This window comes from Acinonyx jubatus, chromosome A2 (assembly GCF_027475565.1).
Source record: "Acinonyx jubatus isolate Ajub_Pintada_27869175 chromosome A2, VMU_Ajub_asm_v1.0, whole genome shotgun sequence".
Classification (NCBI taxonomy): Eukaryota; Metazoa; Chordata; class Mammalia; order Carnivora; family Felidae; genus Acinonyx; species Acinonyx jubatus.
In genome coordinates, this window is record NC_069383.1 from 90674912 (window position 1) to 90702183 (window position 27272).

Sequence of the window (27272 nt, forward strand, 5' to 3'; positions counted from 1 at the left end):
TAACTAAGAAATCTGAAACATTTTATTTGAAGGCTTAGGGATAACAGAAAAGAATGACAAGAAAGTAAAAAAGTGTTGTAACTCAAATGTCCAGGCCATTTTGTTCTTGCTGTACCTTGATGTCATTTTCTCAGATGTCAGAAAAGCAGATCTCATTGCAAAAGCACTACTGATATTCCTTATCACATAGAAAAATCTGCTAAAACCCCATTTGAACACTTCCGTACTTCCAACCAAGTTTCTGTCCCCATGTCATTTCTGTCGTTTCCCTTCTCTGTCCTTGCAGAAGGTCCCTCCCACAGCACAGTCTCTGGCCTTCCGCAGGGTCCTCCGATCATGTCACCTCAGCAGAACAAGAGCTGGAGGAACAGAGGTCTGCAAAACAAAAGCCCCAGTTGTTACCTAAACCTGACCAAGCGTCACTCCGCTGTACCTGGAAACAGAATAGGAGGGTTTTTCAAAGTTTCTCTGCTGATCCCCAGCATCAGAATCTCCTGCGGTCAGGGAATCAAACCAAAACGATTTGACTTGTACTGGTTTTAGACAATTGCTTCAGGACATTATTGTGAGTCAAACACTTAGTTTGGGGGCCAAACTGCATTTACATCTATATATGTACATCGCCTTATCACCACTACAGTTTTATTGGTCTCCTCATGGGACTTCTGAACTTAACGAAATAGTGTTATGTGGGAGATTTTATTTACCTGTGGTTGGTGCCACCTAGTGGACATCATCTCCCAAACAGCTTAGAGTCTAGGATTTTTATCTACCTGGCAAAGGTAGTGATGAAGATGAAGGGGGCTAACACAAAGTTTTGTTTTGTTTTTGTTTTTTGTGTTTTGAATGTAGGGCTCCACATCCGGTGCAGAGCCCAATGCAGGCTTGAACTCACAATCCTGAGATCAAGACCTGAGCTGAGATCAAGAGTCAGACGCTTAACCGAGCCACCCGGGAGGCCCAAACACTCGGTAAGTTTTCTATTATTTGTTAGGCATGGTGTTAGAGGTGATGCTCATCTATTTAAATTCATCGGCTCATTTAATCTCCAAAACAAAACTAAGAGGAGGGAACAACTATTCCCATTTTGCAAAATACAGAAACGGAGACCAGGAAAACTTGAGAGTTGCCTCTCAGGAGGTAAATGGCAGAGCTACAATTCCCGAGTCCAAGCCCTTAACAACTGAGCCAAACACCGAGTAAATTCTATTAACGAGAGATTTCAGTACAATGTGTGTATATACTGGGAGGTGATGTTGATGGTGTGGGGTAGCACCTAGGAGGTGGCTGAAGACTTAAGTACGTAGTACTTCGTTAGGTACTAACACGTTCCAAGGAAGTAGCTCCGTTGTCCCTTGAGGCATTAAGAAGGGGCCAAAGAAACCTCCCGCATGGGCCACTGGGCAGACAGGATTCATTCTTCTGGGTCCTAAATTCCTCTGGTGTCCACGATGCAGGCAGACCAAGCCATCGTTTTTATTGCCTTTCATCATGAGAGAGAAGCAAATATTCGCAGCAAGTGGGACAACTAAAGTAGGGTGAAGAAGGGTGGATAGTCTCCCTCCCCACACATCAAATCAGAAAGCTCAGACGCTGACAACCTGGTGTCTTTATTCCTGACAAGGGAAGAGTGTATCACTCTCTAGCATCTCAGTGAGAAGTCCGATGCACTCATGAGGACTTTTTCTGTGGAGCGGACCTCATGGTGCCGTCAGGGCTTTTCTGTGTAACTCGGAAAAGTTAGGTCATTCCCAGATGTCTTCGTCAGCTGGGGCTGCCATGATAAAACACTATGGCTTACACAGCAGGATTCATTTCCTCACAGTTCTGGACGCTAGAGGTCCGAGAACTGGGTGCAGGTTGGTTGGGTTCCGGTGAGAGCTCTCTTTCCGGCTCACAGAGCCTTTCCTGAGTGCGTGTACCAGGAGAGAAAGAGAGCAAGTTCTCTGCTGTCTCTTCATATAAGGTTACTAATCCCATCATTAGGGCCCTACCCTTAGGACCTCAATCTAATCCTAACTACCCTTCAAAGGCCCCACCTCCATCGCACTGGAGGATAGGAGTTCAGTATGACTTTGAAGAGGGCACAGATATTCAGTCCATAACATTCTGCCACTGGACCACCAAAATCCACATCCTTGTCACATGCAAAATATATTTATTCCATCCCAACAACTCTCAAGTCCTGTCTCATTCTGTCAGCTCTGAAGTCTAAAGCCCAGAGTTGCATCCAAATATCATCTAGATCAGGTAGGCATGAGCCTCTAGATAGGATTCATCCTGAGGTGAAATTCCTCTCTGGCTGTGAACATGGGAAACCAGACAAGTCACGCGCTTCCAAAACACAATGGGGGACGGGCAGAGGACAGACATTCCCATTTCCAGAGGGAGAAACAGGAAAGAAGGAAGGGGTGATGGGTCTCAAGCAAGCCCAAAACTTAGCCAGGCAAACTCCATTAGCTCTTAAAGCTGGAGAATAATCGACTTTGGCTCAATGCTCTGCCCGCCCTCCAGGTCCACTGAGGTGGCAGTGTCACCGTATCACCGCCCCCCCCACCCCCCCCCCCCCCCCCCCACGGAGCAGCCCTGCCCACGTGGCTCTCCGTGATGGCACTGTCCATGCAGCACTGCTGAGCAGTCCCGCCCTTTGAAAACGAGGCCTCGCCTGTGGAGTAGCAGCCTTAATGATCTCTGAAATCCCCTGTGCGGTCCTTCTTCCCTGTTCTTGAAAGGACAGCACACACATCCACGGCCAAATGGCTCCATGGTCTCGTGCTGTAAATCCAAGAAGCCCGACAGCCACCCCTCATTCCATCTTGTCTTCTACCTTCCCTTCCGCTCACGCCAGCAGAGCCTCGGCTGGTACAATCCCATCTCTACGTGTGGCTTCGTTGAGATGGCTAAGTCCATAAACTGTTGTACCGATGATCTGTATCTAACGGCTGTTCAGCCGCACCTTTAGTGATCACTTCAAAACCAGTTCTCATTTTACGCAACACGGACAGGCTGAGAGCTTCCCAAGTCTTCCTTTTCCGGTTCCCTTTTGCCTAACGACTCCATCTCTCTCATTTTGCACGTCACTAGGAGCAGTCAGGAAGAAGCAAGCTGCTCCTTTCATAGCTGCTTGGGGATCTCCTGAGCTAACTACCCGGTCTCATCACTTGCAAGTTCCACCTTCTACAAAACACCCAACCACAGTGTAGCCAAACTGTTACTTTACAAAGGATTGCCTTTTCTCCTGTAAACATATTCCTCCAATAACACGTTCATTTGTCTGCGACCTCACCAGAACGGCCCTTAGCGTCCATGTGTCTACTGTGCACTTCCAAGTTCTTCTACAGCTGCCAAAGCCACTTCCGCACGTTTAGGTATCTGTTATAGCAGCACCCACGTCCTGATACCTAAATCTACACTCATCAGCTGGGGCTGCCGTAACAAAACACGGCAGACTGGCTGGCTTAAACAACAGAAATTTATTTCCTCACTGTTCTGGAAGTCTGAGATCAGCATGCCAGCATGGTCAGGCCCTGGTGAGAGCCCTCTTCCTGGCTTCCCTCTCACTGTGGGCTCACATCGCCTTTCACTGGTGTATGTGTGTGACGAGGGAAGGAACACACTCTCTGGGGATTCTTCTTGTAAAGATACTGATCCCATCATAAGGGCCCCACTCTCATGACCTCATCTAATCCTGATTACCTCCCAAAGGCTTTACCTCCAAACACCAACACACTGGGGGGTTAGAGCTTCAACATTTGAATCTGGGGTGGGGAATACAAACATTCAGTCCCTAACACCAGATATTATTTTAATTGCTTTTATTGCTTACATTTGTTTTTATTGCAAATGAGTCTGTCTCATTTTTTTTCTAACTTTTCATTATATAATATTTTAAACACCAGAAAAGTTGAAAGAACACAACAGTATATCACTTAGATTCATTAATTACCACATTTGCCATATCTATACGTCTACATGCCTACCTAGCTACATACTTCTTTTCAAAGTAACTTGTGGACATCATGGTATCCTATCCCTGTCAGCATACATCTCCTAACCAAAACATCATTATTACACTTAAGAAAATAATTCCCTTATGTCATCTTTCAGCCAAGTCATATTGAAATTTCCCCAATATCTTTTATACCTGTTCCCCTCTGAATTTGGATCAAATGAAGATTTTTAAAAAATATTTTTTTAAATTTAAATCCCAGTTAGTTAACATATAGTGTAATAATGGCTTCAGGAGTAGAATTAGTGATTCATCACTTACATAGAACACCCAGTGTTCATCACAAGTGTCTTCCTTAATGCCCATCACCTATTTAATCGCTCCACCCACCTCCCCTCTAGCAACCCTCAGTTGGTTCTCTGTATTAAGAGTTTTATGGTTTGCTTCCCTCTCTGTTTTTGTCTTATTTTTCCTTCTCTTCCCCTTGTTCATCTGTTTTTTTTTCTTAAATTCCACATATGATTGAAATCATATGATATGTCTTTCTCTGACTTATTTTGCTTAGCATAATACATTCTAGTTCCACTGGATCAAATGAAGCTTTAAGCATTGCATTTAGTTGGTTCAGCTCTTTAGTCTTATTAATCTGAAAAGCCCTCCTACACATTTCCCCCCAATGACACTGACTTTTTGAAGAGACAATGTGATAATAGCATTGTGACCATGTTAACTCTTTGGGATATACAAAAATATTTGCCAGTGAAATGGGGGAGATGCTGTTACAAAAATACAATGCATACTTAACTGGCCTCAGATTTAATTTAGGCTTCTCACCTGAGTAGAATCTGAAAGCTTATCAGTTGAGATGCCTGGGTGGCTCAGTCAAGTCTCTGACTCTTGGTTTCAGCTCAGCTCATGATCTCATGGTTCATGGATTCGAGCCCTGCTTGGGGCTCTGTGCTGGCAGTGCAGAGCCTGCTTGAGATTATCTCTCTCCTCCTCTCTCTCTCTGCCCCTCCCCTGCTCGTGCACACACTCTCTCTCCCACTCTAAATAAATAAACAGACATTAAAAAAAAAAGCTTATCAGTTGCAGAAACGGACATATTATTACATGGTGAGAATACTGGAAAACACATAATTCTAGAACTCTGCCTAAATTTACCACAGTTTTAAACCGATGTTCATTGATAGTTTGGCTCATCAAAATGTGGATGAAAATTTTTAAAAATCCTGGTTTGGCTCATCAAAATGTGGATGAAAATTTTTAAAAATCCAACCTAAAAAAATTCTCAGTGCAGAAAAATATGAAGTTTCCAGAATCACTCAAAATCAGTCTATCCATAAATAACTGTTATTGCTACTAGGTAAACAGCACGTGTAGCCATCTATACATCTCTACGGGGAGATAGGTAGCAATGCTTTTATAAAAATAAATGGTACTCTATATTCAATGCAGGGCCTGTGTGACTGTTCCTTGCCTTCTCTATCAGCACAGGGGTTTTGACCCTACCAGGCTGCATATCCCGGGCTCCTATGTTGGCTAACATCTGGCTGGGGTCAATTAATGAAAGACTGTTGGGAGACTAGAGGGCACAAAAAAGAGGGAAGTGAGGGCTCTATTCTTGACAGCGGCTGTGTTTTTTCTAGCTCTCTACGATTCAGGTAACGCTGCTTTCTCCCCTTGTCCCCTCAGCCTACCCTCAGTGGCTTCTGGCTCTTGTACTAATCACTGGATTATCTCATTGGTCGTATTTAGCTTCTTAGATTTTCCTTTACCTGTATAATCAATTCCTCGCACTAAATTCCCTCACTGAAAATACTCGAAGCAGTTTCTGGTTAGATCCTGACTGCTCTATGATAGATGCCATTTTTAATGAAAATATTCTAATTTTAATGAATTTTACTTGAATTTGATGCAACAAAAGAACATGAAGTAGAAAACTTTTTCCTTTAACGTAAAGGGTGTTGTGTTCTAAAAGCTTTTTCTAGGTTAAGAAAGGAAATTCTGAAAAGCTGTCAGAAGTTGGAGTTAACTGTTAGGCTTAATATTTTTAACTACTTTTCAATTTTAAACAGTTAAAGTAGACAATTCATGAAAACTAGTATTCACATGCTTTCTGTGACCTCTTCACAATTTTTCAGTTATGTTTATTTTGCTCAGGTTTATAACATTTGTATTCTATTCTGTAACCATAATTTCCATAGTTGCTCAGTATGGTGAAGATACATGTTCAAATCATTAATTCCTATTTCACTTGGAATTGGGTTTCACACAGGCAAGTAGGCTTACTTACTTTGTTCACTGTTGATTACTTTTTTTTAATTAAAAAGTTTACTTTTAAGTCATCTCGACATCCAGTGTGGGGCTCAAATCCCAACCTCAAGATCAAGCGTCACACGCTCTGCTGACTGAGCCAGCCAGGTGCCCCACGTTCACTGATACATTCAAAGCAACTAGAAGAGCGTCTGACCCAAATAAATACTTGTTGAATAAATTATTTACCAAAATTATTCACTTTCTTAGTTTTAAATTTAATTTCCCTCCTAATTGGCCGGACTTCGTGGTTGTATACGTTGATACGTATAAACACACACTTACACATAGTTTGTCACTCAGGAAAAACTCAGGCATGTAGTGCTGTTTGAGTTTCTTCATGTTTGAAGACCTGGGCTGTTGCCTTCTGGCATTAGTGTTCTCTGCTCATTTTATTGAATGAACTCTGAATACGGTCATAATAAGCTGTCACAAATTCTTTACAATCCTACTGGTCAGTGCCCTCCTATCATAATTATTTTATACTGTAAGCTTTTATCTAGTTGTTTGCCACATTTGTGTGCAGAACTTCTAAATGTTTGGTGTTTTGTTTTTGTTTTTGACAGGGCCACACTATCTTTGATGATATTCTTTGGTAAGTCAAAAAATATTTCGTAAGTGCCTTCTGCTAAATACTGTGTATTATGTGCAGATATAGATAACCGATGGACCCTATCCTCAAGGAGCCTGTCCCTGGAGGGTAGATAAAATATGCCTGCTGCTATAGTATGAAGCAGAGTGAGGTCTTAGGAGAAACACAGTTCCTGGATGTTTTGAAGAGACGGTAATTACCAAGAGGAATGAAGGAAATGAATACTTAGAGAAGGCCTGTTGTCTGGCGAGTAAAGGCAACATAAAGAGCCTTCATAGATGTTATCGCCTTTGATCTTCAAAACAATTCTGCAAGAAAAATGATCATTATCCCCATTTCAGTGACACCAATATTGAGCTTAAGTAGTTGTCCAGTATCACACAGGGAGAGTTGAGACTTGGACCCAATTCTGCCTGATTCCAAAGCTCATTCACTTTCTCTACTATATATATTACCTGTGGCAAGAATGTCAGAGAAGGCTTGATGAAGAAAGTGGCATACGAGCAAGAACCTTGATGGGTAGGTAGGTTTTAATGTAGGAGTAAGAATTCTAAATCTACGCCCGGCGTTTTCCTCAACTGAGGTATAAGTGGGTGTTAAATCTACTGTCATGAAATTGTTTTTGTTCACGGAGAGGCCCAGTTCTGAGGAGGTAGCTATTACCAGTTACAGGAAAGAAATTCCCAATAGCCTTGTTCTTGAGCTTCCTGGCATTCTTTGGTCTTGGATATCTATCTTCTTCCTCCTCACCCCTCTGCACAGCCACACAAGAATTAAGTCCTCCTGGGGTTAAGATTTATCCTTCCTCTCAGACGTTTCTAGAATAGCATAAATTCTTCAAAACACCATGGGAGCTATAAAGCAGTCGTTTCCAACTTAAATTCCAAGTCATTAGTGCACTTTTAGACATTTTAGTGAGTCATAACCAGCATTTTTTTTTTTAAAGGGACAGAAGAGAAAACAAACAGCACAGGGAACTGCACATAGTTACTTATAACGTTTACGTGTGTGATATGCAGGTGAGCTTGTTTATGTACTGTGCTATGATGTAAAGTACATTTCTGATAGCAACAGACTCTTGTTTAAACAGTAACAGGGCCTATTTACAAACCATGTATACCAGGGAAACCTGAAATCCTTTTCTAACTGGGATGGAGTGGCAGCTGGGCTTAGGGTCAGGGAACCCTGAGATGACAGCTTTCTCAAGTCTAGGAAACAGTTATCACAGACTGCTTGCTTAAAAACATGGCACAGCTATCAAGCAGTGTTAATATCCTAAGCATTCTTTCAAGAGTAAGTTGAACAGAAATGTAGAGGACAAAAGGCAATTATCTCTTAGCAGAGGCTCTGGAGGGAGGAGTAGGTCCATCTAGCTCAAAGGTTACCGAGTACAAAATGTGCTTTCTCAGAAGAGAGAGAGGCTGCAGGACTTCTTTAGATTAAAGTACTCCTCTCTGAATGGGTATATATATTTCCAGAATGACAGTGGAGAAATGCCTTCAATCAGCAACATTTAGTCCTTGTTAAGTCTTTACTTCCTTCTTATTCCCTGAATCTGTCTCTTGCTCAGTTTTTGATGGTGTTTGGAAAGCCAGCTGCCATATTTGATAAGGCTTGCCTGGGGTAATATGGTAATTAGGGTTCAGTTCCAAGAGCCTGTAGGGAGAGGAGGAAGCTGGGACTGTGTGGGGCTAGAATTAAGGTTACTAACCCGATTTAATTAAACTGCTTCCAATATAGAGAAGTCAGAGTCTTAGCTAAACATCAGTTTTGCTTTGTGTGTGTATCAGTATGCTGATAGGTGCAAATGTGCCCTAAGAACTCTATCTTCGAAACCTATCGCCAACCATTTTAATAGGTAATAATAAAATTGTAGCTAACATTTAATATTCATTTAATAATGTGTCAGCTGCTATGCTAAGTATTGTCTCATTTAATCTTTACTATCACCTCAAGAAGCAATGATTCTAGCTAACTACCCTGGTAATAAGAACTACTATTTCGTGACGGCCTATTGTGTGCCAGGGGGTACTAAGTGCTCCAGATAGGTCAAAACATTTAGTTCTCACAACTCGAAAGATAGGTGCTATCATCATCCCAATTCCACAAAGGAAGGAAATCAGCCACAAAGATTAGGTAATCTGCGTGAAGTCTCACAGCTGGGAAATGATGGCTCTGGACTTAGAACCCCCCGGCTGTTAACGCTCAAGTTCATCTAGCCAATCACTATATTCTACTGCCTTTCCCGTCTACTTCTGCTGATCCAACTTGTTGATGTATAGTGGACACTATCCTGATCAATTCTTCTCTTACTAACAGTCCATTCATACTTACTAGCAATTTGGACATCATAGGAGTCTCTGGCTGGCTACTTGGTCAACTGTTCTCTCTCTTTAAGATTTTGTTTTTAAGGAATTTCTATGCCCAGTATGGGTCTCAAACCTACAACTTTGAGATCAAGAGCTGCATGCTCCACCGAGCAAGCCAGCCAGGCGCCCTAGCAAACTGTTCTCTTACAGGCAATAGTATTGATTCACTCCCCTGCCCACCCCGCCCCCCCAAAAAATTTAAGTTCTGATCATTGTTTTCAAATGTATCTTGCTGAACTATGTTGCTTATATGAATGATATACCATGTTAGGTTTTGTTTATGTGCCTTTTTTTTATTAAAAAAAATTAAGTAAACGCCACACCACAGGTGGGACTTGAACTCATGACCCCAAGAACAAGAGTCACACACTCCACCAACTAAGCCAGCCAGCCTAGGTGTGCTTTCTTAACTGTTACTCTGGAATCATCTCAAGGTTCTGCGTAAGCACACCTAATTTTCTTTTTCAGTACTCTCAAACGAGGACCAACAACACAAGTCAAGCTGATCGCTGTCCTCTACAGCAGTTACAATAAATCTCTATCTGTGCCCTCGCTCTCACCTGTTTCATATGCCTTATTGCTGTCCTACTCTCCAAATCCTCCTCATTCATCAAGGCTCAGCTTAAATCCCTCCAGAGTCTACCTAACTACCCTTGGTCCTACTGCTCATTATTTTCTCTGAATGTATGCAGCACTGCATTCCCTCAAAACACTTAAATTATATATGTTTTTAATTATTTCTATAAATGCTAGCCAGTGTAGTCGTGTGTTTTTAATTATTTCTATAAATGCTAGCCAGTGCAGTCGTTGTAGGGACCATTATTTAATACAGTTCTTGCCCTTTGCAGTGTTAGGCACAACAGGGTGATATTACTGAAGGAGCATTAAGGAGACATCCTGACCTGGTATTGAGGAGTCTCAGACAAGCTCCTGGGAAACAAGCTCTCTGCTACCCACTGTACTTTTCTCTTAGCGTAAACTAAGTGCTATATAAATGACAGGCTATTAAAACATCTTAAAAACATCAGCTTATAAATGATGGGCTGGTAGACAGTTTGTCCTTAAGATGAATATCCGCACCTCAGTGCTTTAGATCACCCATTACTATGATGTTTTGTTTTTATAAACCTTAGGGCAACACCATGCTACAAAGTGAATATGAATGTCGGCTTTTTTTGTTTTCAAATCATGCTAATTTTATTTTTATTTAATGTTCTCCATTTTATAAAAGTTGATTAAGTAACAATCAACATAATGATAGATTATTACATAGAAGGCACATGGAGGGGATACTAATAAGAATGTCGACTTTTAGGGGCGTCTGGGTGGCTCAGTTGAGCCTCTTGGTTTTGGCTCAGGTCACGAACTTGCGGTTTTGTGGGTTCAAGCCCTGCGGTTGGGCTCTCAGCTGGCAGCACAAAGCCTACTTGGGATTCTCTCTCTTCCTCCCCCACTCACGCTGTCTCTCTCAAAATAAATAAATAAGTAAACTTAAAAAAAAAAAAGAATGTCAGCTTTTAAAGAAATTGTGACTGGTTATAGCACAGAGATCACCAACAATGGATACCAGAGGGCAGTAATAAAAGTGTAAGTACAGTTTCACTTATCAGTTTATGTGAAGAGATAAATTTGTCACACTGCTACTGCCCTGGTAAAATGAGGCAGCTACAGCTAAGGGGGTAATGAATTTAGAACACAGATGCTGCAAGCAATGCATGAAAGCAACACATGTCAAATAATTCGACAGATCTTTACCTAACATTTTATCAACAGGAAATCTAATAAAAGAGTGTCCTGTCAGTAAATTTTCATAACTTCATGCACCATAAGAATGAAGACACAACTTCTGATTTACAGACTAAACTATGTAAAATATACTTTGAAGCCTCTTTTTTGCTCTAATTCTTAAATATGCTTTTTTGCTCTAATTCTTTAAACATGAGCATCAGCAGACACCAATAATATCATTATGAACCTGGATTTGCATTAATCTGAAGTATGGCTGACAGGCTAAATATGAGAGAAAAAAATAAATAAAAAGAGCGCTTCCTAGGTGAAAACTACCTTCTTCTATACCTCAAATAGGTGAGAAATGACCCATCGTATCAGCACTGTATTTAGAGAAGTGGGAAGGTATGGTTAAGCTTCCTTCCTCCAAACCTCCAAAACAAAAAATAAGCCCAGCAATTGAAAGCATCTTGGAAACCACTTACTAATACAGAAATCTACATGTCAACAAAAGCAGGGGTGATTCTGATTCACAATGGTCCTTGGTTGTAATTGTACCTAAAAACTTGTTCATAAAGCTTCAGGTGTAGCGGGGCAGTCTTTTTAAAAACCCCAGTACAACACTCCCCAGATCAGCACAGAGCACTCATAGTGCTGATCTTTATGACTCCAAGCTGTTACTGCCTAACTACAGATACAACGCATCGCTGCACATACTTAATCCAGAATTCGGCACCGTGACAACATCTCTGTCAGAGGGCAATATAGTAATCTCCTATTGATCCAGGAACTCTGGCACCGAAAGCGTGAACAACCCAAGGTACTGATGTCGTCACCAGGGGACTACAGGAATAGAACCCAAATCCCTAGGCTCCCAAGCTCGTGTTTTCTACTAATTGTGCTCCTTTCTACTCATCCGAGAGCATCAAGTGTAGAGGGCTGGAGAAGGGAGTGGACACAAATGAGCCAAGTCGGCGAGGTGGAGACCGCACTGAAGGTCCCCAGGAACCACTCTGTGGCACTTTCCTTTGTTTTGGTTGAGGACGATGAAGGCAGCCGCAGCCACAACCCCCGGGGACCAAGAACTGGAACTAGGTACTGCCTGTTGTGCTCTCTCTTCCTCATTTTAGGCCTTTCCTTTTTAACTTCTCCCTTCCGGCCAGCCCTGCCGCTCCCTCCACCTCACGCCGCGTCCGTCCCGTCCCCCGGCTCCGCGTCGCACTTTACAGCCGGTGTCCCCTAGGGAAGCGGCAGCTGCGGGGCACTCGCCCGCCACCCGGCCCTAAGCCCAGTCCTTAGGTGGTCGGGGGGGCTCCCAGCGCCACAACCGTTGGCTCTAAAACAAAACAAAACAAAACAAAACAAAAAACACACAAACGAGTGCTAGCCAAGCATTTTGTGTTTCAACGATCAGAAACTTAATTGGTGGGAACGGGGGTATATACCAAGTTGGCTCTGCGTAGCTGGTCAGGACAAAGCAAAATTTAGACAATACGCAGAGAGCCTTTCTCTTCTCTCGTAGCTCGACCATGCCCTGGGCAACCTCCCACTGGAGGACGCCTCCCGGAGCGCGCGTGTTTACACTTTCCCTACCCCGGGTGCAGGAGACCAGCGCTCGCGCACTCAGGGGGATTCCAAACCGTTACTCCGCCCGCCGGGGTGGGGCCAGCCCAACGGCCGAGCCTGCGCAGTGAGCCTGCCCGGCCCCGGGGCCCCAGCGCACTACAAGTCCCAGAAGGCAGCGCTCCCCGGGGGCGGGCGACCGCCTTACCTGCCGCGAGCTTATGCCTCCGGCTGCTACCGCTCTCCCCCTCCCCCGTTCCCGTCGGTCGCCTTTCCACAGTTAAAGGCTACTTTCTCGTGAAGCACGAGGGGAAGAGTCTTAGTAACCTCGACCTGGAAGCTCTTCGCGTGTCCTTTCTCTCCCCGAACTATGCCTGACTCCCTCACCGGAGTTGGGTAGTAGACAAGAGAGAAGGAAGCTTTCGGAGGCCAAAGCCGAGGCAACTTGGTCGCACTTCCGCCTCCTGGGCTCCGGAAGGTAGCGCGCACGCGCTCTCTGCGACTCCGGCGCGGTTGACTTCCGCTCCCACTGTGCCCTGCGAGCCGAATCATGGATCACACTGGTAAGGAGGCGGAGGCAGTGGGGGTCCCGGTTCCATGCCCCCTTGGCCAGCCTGGGACTTGCTGCCCAGCGGGCAGAGAGGGGATACGCTCGCCCTACAGCACTGGGGTCTGGCGGTGAGAAGGAAATCTCACAGACCCCTCCCTGTGCCCGGCAAGGGCCTGCTGCGTCCCGGCCTACCCTCCGGTGCGGTACCTACCGCCTCGGTGCCGGCAACAGCCACTTCTCTGGTTCTGCTGAGCTCCCAGCCCAGACGGTGGGAGGCGGGGGCCTCGTGGGCAGGAGAGAGCTCCGCTCCTGTTTTCCTTGTCCCGGGTGCTCTGCTCTCAGTTTTGGGGACTGGCGGGTAGATTCCAGTTTTGGAGTCGGGGAAGCCTTGTTACGCTGGGTGTCGATGCGCGGGAGTGGGTTAGAGACTTCCTGCTGTCTCAGTCAGTTTTGGGCGGGTGCTGCGGTGGTCACTGCCGGTCGTTATTGTCTCTCCGGTCCTTCACGGATTAGAGGTGGGAGAAGGGAGTCGGATATGGTTTTCGGAATCATACTCGGAGCGGCTTTTCTGCCTGAGCCCAAAGCATGCCCCGCACTACGGCTGTGGTCCTTACCCATCATTTGGGGGCGTTTACAAAGGAGAGCTTAAAATCACGATATTCTCGTCTCTATGTCTAAGTAAGAATGACTCCGCTCTTCGTTACGTCTTGTTTGGCTTTTTCTTCTTTGTGGTTTTTGGATATTGAATGAGAGTGCACTTGGAGTTAGTGTTCCGTATAGTTATGCCAGCCATTTCATAAGTAGGAAAAAAAGGATATTTCTTGTATTAAGCATTGGTTAGGGTGTTCTCAGTCATCAAATACCTACTTAGTTTTCTACATATAGATGTAAAATTATATCTATATGGTTTTAGTGAGTGTTAGTCAATGTAATATATGCCAGATACCTGTAGGTCTGGAGATGGAATGGTGCAATGGTAAGCAAGACGGTCTGAATCCCTGACCTCATGGAGATTACATTCTGTTAGGGAAGACACCATAAACAGGGCTTTTGTTTTTGTTTGTTTGGTTTTTAAAACCTAAAATTACAGATCATGATGAGTGCTTTGAAGAAAATAAACGGGTTCTGTGGTAAAGACTAATAGGAGGAGGCTTCAGAGAGAGTGGTCAGGGAAGGTCTTTCTGTAAAAGTAGAATTTATAAGTTGAGATCTGATGCATGAGAAGAATCCAGTCATGGAACTGATCAGGAGGAAAGCATTTCTAGCAAATACAAAGACTCTGAGGAAGGAAAACTTAAAGAAGATCAGTTAGCTGCAGCTTAGTTAGCAAGAGGGAAGGAACCCTGAGATTGAAAAGGAAGGCAGGAGTCAGGTCCTACAAGACTTTGAAGTCCATGATAAAGATTTGATTCTAAGTGCTGTGCGAAGCCATTGAACAGAAGTGGAGGAGGAACATAATTTCTTTTAAAAATACAATAGCTTGTTCATGGAGATGGTGTAAAAGAGGGAGACAAGAACAATAGAAAATAAACGATTTAGGAGGTGATCGCAGTAGACCAGAAGAGAGACTCGACTTAGTTAAGTTGGCTTGGTTTAGTAGAAGGGGAGTGGAGAAATTCACTATTTTGGTGGTAGAACTCAAATATGAGCTTTGTGAGAGAAAGGAGAGATGCCTAGGTTTCTGGTTTGATCACCTAGGTAGTGCCCATTACTGATTTGGGGAAAACACACTTTTTAAAAAAGGGGTAGAGGTGAGACCTGGGAATTTGGGAACAAACTTTTGGGCTGCCAAGTATGAGCTGTGTATTGGGACATACAAGGGAAGTTGTCAGGTGGAAATCAGAGGAAAGATGTGGGCTGAAAAATACATACTTGAGATTTAGTACCAGAGAGTTAATATTTTAAGGATGGATGAGATCACTCAAGGAATGAGAATACAGAGGGCCTAGAATCAGGCTGTAAGAATCTCTAGTATTTGGAAATTTTGTAGAATTGAAACTCTGGGACCTTGGTGTTAGAGGAACAAATGTGCAACTTTAGCAAAATACTTCTCATTAGAGCCTATTACTAGAATTGGTAGTTAAGCCTGTTCCACAGTTTACAGGATGTTATGTTAAGAAGTTGTAGTATCACTGGGTGTGTGTCTTGAGTATTTATTATCCTAGTTCTCTAAGTTAAAATATTGCCTGAGAAAGTAAGAGTCATCCTGACATGAAAATATTCACAAATGAGCTGACCATTTAAAAAATTAGTTCCTACTCAGATATCCCTGCTAGATATTTTCTATTCTTTTTTTTTTTTTTTTTTTTTAAGATTTTGTCTCTGAGTAATCTCTACACCCAACATGGGGCTCAAGCTTACAATGTAGATCAAGAGTCACATGCTGTACCAACTGACAGCCCTTTCTCTCTTCATTTAATTTCTTTATAAGTCATTATCTTTGCTTCATATCAGGAAACAGTGTCAAATACTGTATATTGATTGTGATTACAAACCTTGCAAAAGATTCAGGTTTTTTTTTGGAATTCATAAACATGAATTTGATAACTATTTGAATCACAAATAAAATCCTTGGCCAATGAGGAAATTCCAGTCAGCCAGTTGATTGAGGATGTTATGACAGGGTAGGTATTTTAAGAGAAAGATTTTAATGTCAAAGGATTAAGAGAGGCTCTTGGGGAAATTGATAAAACCCTTGAATATTATGCAAAAGTGACTGATTTTATGATCATGCTGAAAAGTCAGACATAAAATGAAGGCTATCCTCTAGGGTTCTAATAGAATTTTGCCAGAAAAACTACTCCAGGAAACGCCCAGTTAGCACTCGATTCATTCTTTGGTCATTTTAAGAATTAGCACTTAGTTGTAACTGCAATCTAAATTTTATAAAATTTCTTGGTTCCTTTAATTCAGGATAAAATTCTAAATAAATCTTTAAAAAACTATAATATAAAAGTGTTACTCCTTTTTAAAGTGGATTCACCTTAAATGGCCAGTTATAGGGGCTCCTGGCTGGCCCAGTTGGTAGAGCATGCGACTCAGTCTTGGGGTTGTAAGTTCGAGCCCCATGTTGGATGTAGATTACTTAAAAAAAAGTCTTTTTATTTATTTATTTATTTATTTATTTATTTATTTTTTCAATGTTTATTTATTTTTGGGACAGAGAGAGACAGAGCATGAACGGGGGAGGGGCAGAGAGAGAGGGAGACACAGAATCGGAAACAGGCTCCAGGCTCTGAGCCATCAGCCCAGAGCCTGACGCGGGGCTCGAACTCCCGGACCGCGAGATCGTGACCTGGCTGAAGTTGGACGCTTAACCGACTGCGCCACCCAGGCGCCCCCCAAAAAAGTCTTTAAAAAATAAAAATAAATGACTAGTTATGTCTTCAGTTCTCTTTTTTTGTGTAACAGTATCCATGGACTTTTATGGTTATGGGCTTTATGTTTTAGTTGACATATTCAAAAAGAAATTGTGCTGTATTTTCTGATTTTTTAATAATAATAAAAAAAAAGACAAACCCAGAATGATATCACTATTGAATGCTGTACTTTGTTTATGGACTTGCAATCTGAGAGGTAGGTGGCAAGGTGTTAAAGGGCAGAGGACTCCTGAAAGTCGTGGTAGGCTAAGCAAGCAACTGTTGTGATCTCAACTGCTCAAGGTGGAGGGAAAGGATTTGCAGTGATGAAGTGTTGGTATTTTGGTCATTCGCCTAGTTGTAAAACCATTGAGTCCTAATATCAGAAGGAAAGCATTGAACTGTCAACTGTCTGTCTACATCAGCTTGCTTTGTTCATTTATTGAAAAATCAGGAATACATTTTGAGCAAAAAAAAGATTCTGTCATATCCATCCTTTGGCTATTACATTGCTTGTAGGTACTTTTACATAAGTAACTAGAAGAAAGCAGATGAAATACATTACTCAGCTTGGTTTAATACATTTGGTGAAGTGCTGAAAGTTGATCCAGTTGGGTTTATCCTAACTCAAGATTTTAGCTACCCATATACTTCCTTTCCATGAATTTTTTCTTTGAGGATTAGCTATTGTAAAAGTAATAGTAGAAAGTAGACTGAAAGATATTTAAATTAATCATTAAGAATTAAATTATTATTTTGAATTAAAATTATTTTGAATTAAAAAAATGTTCAGGAAGAGTGCAAACTGATGTGAATTTAACATGTGTCTGTAAACCTGGTAGCATTGGAGAGGAGGTCATTAGTACTAGGTTACTGCTTTCAGATTTGGCTTTACTGAATGTAATGTGGACAGTGGGCCTATCAATCTTGGTTGCATTATCTCCTGCAGGGACAGTTCATTCAGTATGTCATATTTAAAATGTTACTATTTTTAAAAATTATTTTATTTGCATTTCCTATTTTGGGACATTTCCCTTTGTGTCTTTGGTGGGTAAAAGTGAATATTTTCTGTATTATAATATTTTGTCATAGACTTGAAAAAAAAAGGAGACTATTAACCTTCAAATGGAGTCAGTTCTATGAAATAATCCTCCTGTTACTCATGGGAAATGAGTTAATAGCTAATAACAAGGAGGGCCTTAGAAAGTGTCCCTTGTTTAGATCTAGTTGAATTACAGAAACCTTGCATCCTTCTAAACTATTGTTCCATTACGATGCAGCTTAGAATAACACACTCACATGTATATATCTATAAAGGTTGTAGCCCAAATACATCATTGTGTGCTTCTGCTACTAAATAGTGTAATAATCTTTACTATTCCTGAATACTTTTTAGAAAAGCTATTTTACACTTAGGGAATAATCACTTTCCTTAAAACTAATTTCATTTTCAATGCATTACTTTTTTAATTTTGCTATGGTCACTGTTAGTTTTTTGTTTGTTTTATTGATTGTCCTGATGTGGATTCACTTTTCTAACTTAACAAGTGTTTTGTGTGCTTGTTGGAGATGTGGATGGTTTTCTTTCTTTTCCTCCTCCTTCCTTTTATTTATTTATTTATTTTTTTAAATCTCTTATAGTTCAAGACAGAAGTTCTTGGGCTTATAAAGGTTTTATGTTTTTGTAAACTCTTTTGGAATCATGGAAATTTTTATTGTCTACTTTTAGAGAGAGGTTCTGTAGTTTTTGCCAACTCTTTAAAGGGTTCCATCTCAAAAAACATTGCTTTAAGGGTTTATCTAGTATAGAGAAAATTAATGCTTAAACATATGTAATATAATATTTAAAATCAGAGCCCAGATATTCAGCCCTTGATAATGTTGGATATGTTACTTTAATACCTGTAGCAGAATAATCTTCAAAAAGGAAAACTGAAAGAAATTACAACTTTTTTTTTTTTTTTCTGACGTAGACAATGAGTTACAAGGCACTAATAGTTCTGGATCATTGGGTGGTCTTGATGTTCGAAGACGAATTCCTATAAAGCTTATCTCCAAACAAGGGAACAAAGCCAAAACTGCACCTCGAACTCCAAGGACTATAAACAGGATGCCTGCAAAGGCTCCACCTGGTGATGAAGGTAATTTGTTTAAACTGACAGATCCAAAAGTCTGTTGTATCTGATTCCACCAAATATTCCATGTGGTCTTATTTATTTAAGATCTTTTTATCTTACTGTTTCATTTTTCATGCACTTTTCTCTTGCTGTATAATATTTTTGGTTTTTCTTTCGTTATTGAAAGTAACACTGCCTATCATTAAAAAAAAAAAACAAAAACCTAAATAACATTTCAGAGAGCAAAATATTAAAAGTGAAATTTGTCTCCCTACCTTGACAATACTGTACCAAAATAATTTCTTTTACAACTTTTTTATAGTAACTTTTTAATATATAACTGCCCTTTTTTCATGTAAGATGCAATTAAAATTTTGCCTTATCAGTGTGTACAGTTGTAGTCATTTAAGAAAATAGGCTTAGGTATTTCATTTATAGATATACTGTAATGTATCGAGAATTTTTCTGATTTTTTTTTGCTGTTAAAAACAATGCTGCAGGAAATATCCTTGTACATATAGCTTAGCATGTACGCTTGGTGTCGAATTTAAACTTTGCATGAATTTGGGTATTTTACAGCTTGATGGTATCCATCTGTACATCTTAGAATTTAACAGATATTGTTAAATGGCTCTGAAAAAAAACATCCATTTATATTCCCACACACTAATATTGGTACTATTAACCTTTAAAAATTTTTGTTTTGATACACATTTCTTTAATTATGAATGGAGTTATGTGGATATCTTTACATAGTATCAGTTATTTCTTTTGCCTAGGGTCTACCTGTTCATATCTTTTAACCATTTTTTTCTGTATTGTAGTCTTTCTCTTGATTTTTCTGAGTTCTTTACAAATTATTAAATTGGCTCTTTGTCACATATTGTGTATATTCACCATTTGTCTTTTGCACTTTATATATCCAATTTTTATTGTGGTGAAGTTTGAAGATTTTGTGTCATCAGATATCCAATCCAGTCTTCTGTTATGACTTCTGGGTTTTATAAAATTCTTAGAAGGGCCTTTTTTCTATTTCATGAACAGAAAATAATTTTCCCATTTTACCCGTTAGTATAGGGTCAGCAAACTATGGCCTGTGGACCAAATCCAGCCCTGTTTTTGTAAAGATTTTTTGGAACACAGCCATGCCCATTCATTTAAGTACTGTTTATGACTGCTTTCACACTATAATGGCATAGTTGAGTAATTGCAAGAGACCATATGGCCTACACAGCCTAAAATATTTACTAATCTAGCTTTCTACAGAAAAAGTTAGCTGATCCCTGCTGTGGGACATTTATGGACGTGTATTTGGTTATTTAAAAAAAAAAAAGTGGAGTCTGGCTCTATTTATTTTTTCTCTAAAACAGCTAGCTATTTGTCTTAACCATTGAATAATCTGTCTTTTCTGTGCTGAATAAGAATCCCACTATTATCCTACATTAAAGGCCTAAAAGTATTTATGTCAATTTCTAGATTTTCCCTTCTATTCCAGCAATCTATCTATTTTTCTTTTTGGAATCAAAATGTTTTAATTATACCTCATTTTATGGTTCCTTTTATTGTAGGGTATCTCTCCAAGTTCATTTGAAGTCACATGTTCTAAATCGTGGTGGTAGTAACTTAGGGCGATTGCTGCACTCTTCATAATGTAGGGTGCTCTTTCTTTGATCTTTTTGTTTCTTTTAATAATTTTTAAAAAGTACACAGTAATGTGCAAGTACATTCTTGTTATTATAATCCAAACAAGGCAAAAAAGCTAAAATCCCCCTTCTTTCTTTTTCCTCTCAGATAACCCCTCATTCCCTCCCTTCTCATCCCCCAAGCTTACACCCCTTTCTAGAGGGAACTACTATTACCAATTTCTCTTTTAAGAGAACAAACTGAGGCTGGAGATAACTTTTGATTACTTTTGATTCAACTAATTTGGGTAAAAAATAAGTGATTGGTGTTTTTTCTAGGCAGATCAAAATAGGGAGATGTGGGTACTAATATGGTATTATACAATTATACATGTATACTTTAATGGTGGGAGTGCAGGTTGAACAACTTTGAAAAATGATTACTGAGCTCCTCATTTTGTTGGCTGTTGTTCAACACAATAACTCAGCACTTTAGATAAGAAGAACTGATCTTCCTTATTTTGAATTTTAGATGACAGAAGCTTTTTATAAGGTATAAATGGGCCATACAAGAGGCGAGGGTCACTCATTTGTAACTTTTAAGAATACTCCTTGAACTGTATACTTTGTATTGGAGACGATTAGTGCACTGGGAAAGTCTTGCTTCCCTGTATTTGTGTGTATGTCCATATGTACATCCATACACAGGTACTGTAATTTAGCCACGTGGGTAAAGTTAAAACTTGTGCGCTTGGTCTACGCTGTTTACCAGTTCTAGGGCCTAAAGAGTCATGAGAAGCCTGGCATTTTGGAGGGATAGATTTGCCTTCTCACCTTTACTTTAGGTAATTGGATTCTACCAAGAATTACCATTGGACTGTCCATTGGTTTTCTCTTCTTTTGTATGAGATGAGATGCTTACCATCAAGGTTAGAGAAATTGAGCCCATATGATCTTCATAAACATATAGTGGAGAGGAGGATACTTGTGACTAGATATGATATGGCTTCTGCTGTTTGGGTGATCAACCAGAGAGAGGTTTTAATTGAAAAGATGAAGTATGAATATGTCCTTATTTCTAAAATCAGTTTCAGTTTTAAGACTGAAGGGGAGGATACCTAATTTGCTTAGTTGTAAGAAGAAAAACCTGCAGAATTCTTTATATTTTCATCATATGCTTTTGGCAATAAAATCAGCCTCTTGCAGCATGATACCACTTTTGTAGGTAGATTACAGTAAGTGATCAGTATCTTAAAAGTTTGTGCGGCAAGTGTGACGATGGTAATTAGTAAAGGTTTATACTAGAGAGAGTTTGGTGAATTAATAAGAGCACTTCAGTGGGACTGAAGTGTTCTGAAGTCTGTTCCTGGCTCTCCCACAATCTATGTATTGAGTTACTATAGGTCTCCATACTGCAGTATTCCCAACTATAAAATAAGAGGGTTGGAGTAGATGGTTGCCAAGATCATTTCTAGCTGATGTTATAATGACTTAAACTAGTCTTGATTATCTTGTCCTTAGAAGAGCTTTGAAAGGCATCAGATGGACTTTTGGGTGAACAGGTCTGTGATGCCATGTACATGTACTTCCAAAATGAAATTTAGGATTTGAAAAGTTTCTTTTCTCAGAACACTTTCTTTTCTCAGAAGGATTTGATTATAATGAAGAAGAACGGTATGACTGTAAAGGGGGCGAACTGTTTGGAAATCAGCGAAGATTTCCTGGACACCTTTTTTGGGACTTCCAGGTAAAACTAAAAATAAAAAAAATTATTAGAACAGCAAAATACTTTATTTTATTATATAAAAAAATATTTTCTTTAATGTTTATTTTTGAGAGAGAGACAGAGACAGAGAGTGGAGGGGTGGGGGCAGAGAGAGAAAGAGACACAGAATCTGAAGGAGGCTCCAGGCTCCGAGCTGTCAGTACAAAGCCCGACGCGGGCCTCAATCTCACTGACCGCGAGATCACGACCTGAGCCAAAGTCAGGTGCTCAACTGACCGAGCCACCCAGGTGCCCCAGAACAGCAAAATACTTTAAATATTTTATTAGAATAATCAGAATACTTAAAGAATGGTATGAACTTTTATTACAGCTATTATGCTTTTTTTAAGCACACTCAAATCATCTGTTTATTAATGCCCTATTTCCACTATTTTCAAAAATAATTTGAAATAATTTTCAGTAAAGTCAAGTAAAATCAATAACCGTAAACATTAGAAAAAAGAAACTAATGGGGGCACAGCTAATCATGTGGAATATGTGGGAATTATGCCAAGAAACCTTTATTTCTAATTGTATTAACAACTTTTATAAAATACTAACCAATTCATTGCAAAAATTATAAGTACAATTTTTAGAGGTGCTTAAAAAGAAAATTTTAATTATATCATTCAACAGATAAACATCTTAGGTGAAAAGGATGATACGCCAGTTCATTTCTGTGACAAGTGTGGATTGCCTATTAAAATCTATGGGCGAATGGTAAGTATAACTAAATTAAATGTTTTAGTAAATGTAAACTTTTGTGTAGAGATGAGATTCTGAAATTTAAGTAGGTGGGTTTATCACTGTTTAATGACTAAGTTTGTGACATTTTAATTAAGTATGGAATAGCCAAGGGAAATTTGGGGATACCATGCATTTAATATAATTATCTTGACAAATTCTTGAATTGCTTGAAAATTAACTAACTTCTGAAAACGAATTTCTTTGGACTGTTTGATACATGTTAGTGGATATTTATTCTGGTTTATTAAGGAAAAATTGTTTTCTTGTTAAACAGCAAAGTCAGTTACTTGTTTCCGAAGGCTATAATTTTTAATGTAAAACTAATAATACTAATAATACAAATAGAATTGAATTCTAATCATTAAAAACAATTATAACTGTAGTTGTAATTTTATAGTAATTTTGACATATACTCCTTTAAAAGATAGTTTTGTATTTGTATTTGAAAAAAATTGAATTCAGTAACGTCTGCCTGGTAGAGGGCATGGATCGGGCCCTCTTGCTTTGCTGTGTAGCGTAGCTAAATAAGAGTAATGGACTATGAGTTTTAAAATGGTCTAACATCATTTTACTGTGTTCTTCTGATTTATTTTTAGATTTTTATAAGTTCATTAACTGCCAGGGAAGAATGCTACTTACATTAAATGTAGGAGGTGTTTGTTATTTCACTGCTTTGACACAGTTTCAGGAGGAACAGGAAAAGATAGAACATGGTTATGGTATTCTTCTTTGGGAGTTTTCTTTTAATTATTTTTTTTACTTTTTACTTTATAAATTTTTATTGAAGTATGATTGACCTATAATATTAAATTAGTTTTGGGTGTACAACATAGTGATACGACAATTATGTACATTACACTGTGCTCACCGTGATAAGTGTGGTTACCGTCTTTCAGCATACAAAGTTACTACAATGTAATCGACTGTATTTTCTATGCTGTACTTTTCATTCCTGTGACTTCCCTGTTTTATAACTGGAAGCTTGTACCTCTTAATCACCTTCACTTTTGCCTCCCGCCCTAGTATGTTCTCTGTATTTATGACTGTTTCTCTTTTTGTTGTTGTTGTTGTGTTTGTTTTGTTTCTTGGGTTCCACATATAAGTGAAATCATATGGTATTTGTCTTTCTCTGCCTGACTGACTTTACTTAGCATAACACCCTCTATGTTCATCCATGTCATAAATGGCAAGATTTCATTCTTTTTTATGGCTAAGTAATATTCCATCATGTATATGTACCGCATCTTTTTTTTCTTGGCTATTATAATATGCTGCAATAATGGTGCATATACTTTTTTTGAATTAGTGTTTTTGTTTTCCTCAGGTAAATTCCCAGAAGTGGAATTACTGAATTGTATGGTACTTCAATTTTTAGTTTTTTTGAGGAACTTTCATACTGTTTTCCATAGTGGCTGCAGCAATTTACATTCCAACCAATAGTGCGTGAGGGTTCTTTTTTTCCCCCCACATCTTGGCCAACATGTTTCTCTTGTCTTTGATACTAACCATTCAGACGGATGTGAGGTGATACTTCATTGTGGTTTTGATTTGCTTTTCTCTGATTAGTGATACTGAGCGTCTTTTCATGTACCTGTTGGCCATCTGTATGTCTTCTTCGGAAAAATGTTTATTCAGGTCCTCTGCCCATTTTTTAATCTGATTATTTGGGCATGGGGGGTTTGGTGTTGAATTGTATGAGTTCTTTATATATCTTAGGTATTAAGCCCTAATTGAATATATCATTTGCAAATATCTTTTCCCATTCAGTAGGTTGTCTTTTCATTTTGTTAATGGTTTCCATTGCTTTTGTTTTCCTTGCCTGAGGAGACATCTGGAAAAATGTTATTAAGTTTGCTAAGAGATTGCTGCATATGTTTTCTTTTAGGAATTTTATGGTTTCAAGTCATACATGTAGGTCCTTAATCCATTTTGAGTTTATTTTGTGTATGGTGTGAGAAAGTGGTCCAGTTTCATTCTTTTGCATGTAGCTCTTCAGTTTTCTCAACACCATTTACTGAAGAGACTGCCTTTTCCGTATTGTTTATTCTTACCTCCTTTGTCGTAGATTAATTGACTGTATATGCATGGGTTTATTTCTGGGCTCTCAATTCGGTTTCATTAATCTGTGTCTGTTTTTGTGCCAGTACCATACTGTTTTGATCACTATAGCTTTATAGTATAGTTTGAAAGCTGGGATTGTGGTACCTCTAGCTTTGTTCTTTCTTAAGATTGCTTTGACTATTTGGGGTCTTTTGTGGTTCCATATAAACGTTAGGATTTTGTGTTCTAGTTCTGTGAAAACTGCAATGAATCTGTAGATTGCTTTGGATAGTGTGGGCTTCTTCAGGAGCTTTACCTCTATAGGAACCACAGATGAAATTCATAGCATTTATACTTCGAGAAATGTAAGCAGATGCATATGTATATATTTATTGGGGGAAAGGCGACATATTTCATTATATCTCAAAGGGCTCTGTTACTGAAAAAAGGTTAATTGTTGCTTTTCTGTAATTAGTACTTAATAAATGTTTATCATAGTGAGCAATTCTCAGGTGCCTTTTATGTCCAGGTTACTGTGCTTACAGTTATTTTTTATGGAAATAGTTTAAGTTGTTCTAGTATGCTTAACTGTAATATGTCTCTGTTCACAGATTCCGTGCAAGCATGTGTTTTGCTATGACTGTGCAATTTTACATGAAAAAAAAGGAGATAAGATGTGTCCAGGGTAAGGTTATTAGTAGATTTATTTTCATTTTATTTTTTTTTAACATTTTTATTTATTTTTGAGAGACAGAGCACGAGCACGAGCGGGAGAGGGGCAGAGAGAGAAGGAGACACAGAATCCGAAGCAGGCTCCAGGTTCCGAGCTGTCAGCACAGAGCCTGAAGCGGGGCTCAAACCCACAAACTGCGAGATCATGACCTGAGCTGAAGTCGGACGCTCAACCGACTGAGCCACCGAGGCGCCCCATTAGTAGATTTTTAAATAATAAAAGTTTGTGATGTAATGAATTGGTAAAGATCAGAGTATGATGTAAGTCAGCAGCAGGATATCAAATATGTAGACATGGCTAACCTTTCTTTGTGAGCCTAGAGTTGGCCTTAGCCTTCTCCTTAGGATAGGGCTAGGTAGCTATTATCTGAGTGTTCACATTAGCCCAAACAAATACATGTGTCATCACAAAATTAGTGTTATAAACCAAAACAGTTGTTTTGTTTTGTTTCTCTGATGGGACACTAGAGAGGTAGTATCAAGCAGCGATTGGAATTACAATTCCTGGCTTCAGATCCCTAGTCTGCCGCTTAGTCTGCCGCTTATTAGCTGTGTGACAGATTGTTTCTTCATCTGTAAAATGGAGTTAATAAATAGCATCTACGTCTGTGTGTTGTTAGAACTAAACTAGTAGGTCCATACATCTATATTTATAGTACCTAGCATATAATAAGTACTAGGTAAGTATAAGCTCTTATGTACTACCTGCAAATCTTATTATTTATGTCTTGAGTATGTCTTAGGACACCATCATGGTATTGGCTCAGACAAGTTATAAAGATCTAGAGGTATTGGTTGATACTGATCCAGTTCGGTATGGTCTTGAAAGATCCAGGATAACTTTTTATACCAGTTTAGAACCCCTGATAGAAGACTTGAGAAAGCTTTGAGACCAACTTCCTTGGAACAGTTGTAGACTTCTGAGATTCCTTATGACCCGTGTCAGAAGCTATCCCAAGATTTGTAGTATGGGTTGATAACACAATTATGGACACTTACAAGGGATGATTTCTTTTTATGGTGTAGGAAGATTGGCGTCACTGAGAGAGAGAGAGAGAGGATGATTCAATAAGCGTTCTAATGGTAATATGGAAGAGGGAATTTAGTTTTCAAGATATTGAAAGTAACTCCAGTAAGCACCTCACTGGTCGGCACTTAGCTATTTGAGAACATAAGCCTATCTGGCTCAACCGACTCAGATCAGGAAGTGAAGAAATGGCAACCCAAGTTGATATAAATATTATATACTGTTGCTTTTAAACACCACCCAAAAGAAAGTGTCTTACATTCCTGTTACCGTGGAGACCTTTCTGAGTTTACAGCATATTAGAAGCAAACAAATGAGAACTGTGCCAAATGGCCACTAAAGGGAAGCCTGCTAGTCTCAAGGAGTGCCAGCCTTACAGCAAGCGTGAAAATAGAGACACAGCTCAAACTCAGGAATATAGAGCCATTTAACATAGTCTCAGATGACCTGATACACATATTCCGTGACAATAGCCTATATCCATGCATATGTAGTGATTCCATGCTTAACTAGTGATTCGGTTCTGCCACTTTCATTGTTTTCAGTTATCCCAAGGATATTCTTTTAAGTAGGGCAAAGTAGATAAAAAACAAAAATAAAAAAACATTGTTAGAGTACATATTTTAACCCATATTGCAGATGAAGAAATAAACAGATTAAATGACTTCTTCAAGATTACAGAGCCAGCACTTGGTCCCCGTTCTTCTGATTCCTGGTTCAGTCCTCTTTCCACTATTTCAAAAGACTCTAAAGGCAAGTGTGGATTAAATATAGTGAGAAAGAGTTATAATTTTGA

General features: G+C 39.6%; 1 protein-coding gene and 1 long non-coding RNA gene across 6 annotated transcripts in view; one reads left to right on the plus strand and one right to left on the minus strand.

Annotated features, from left to right (window-relative positions):
* Nucleotides 1-12866, minus strand: LOC113602993 (uncharacterized). The gene is made up of 2 exons (XR_003424511.2): nt 12726-12866; nt 1-375 (listed from the first exon to the last, which is right to left on the minus strand). It is a non-coding gene; the product is annotated as an uncharacterized LOC113602993 (long non-coding RNA).
* CBLL1 (Cbl proto-oncogene like 1) overlaps nt 11884-27272 on the plus strand; it is a 19598-nt gene continuing 4209 nt past the window's right edge. The window contains exons 1-5 of one of the 5 annotated variants that reach the window (XM_027071669.2): nt 11884-12049; nt 18400-18567; nt 21815-21912; nt 22567-22650; nt 25329-25402. In XM_027071669.2, coding sequence (XP_026927470.1) covers nt 12001-12049; nt 18400-18567; nt 21815-21912; nt 22567-22650; nt 25329-25402 — 473 coding nt within the window. In that variant the 5' untranslated portion in view covers nt 11884-12000. Of the gene's footprint in view, nt 12050-12939; nt 13081-13259; nt 13746-18399; nt 18568-21811; nt 21913-22566; nt 22651-25328; nt 25403-27272 lie in introns of those variants that run through there. The other 4 variants (XM_027071668.2, XM_015078728.3, XM_015078729.3 and 1 more) reach the window with 4 other exon arrangements.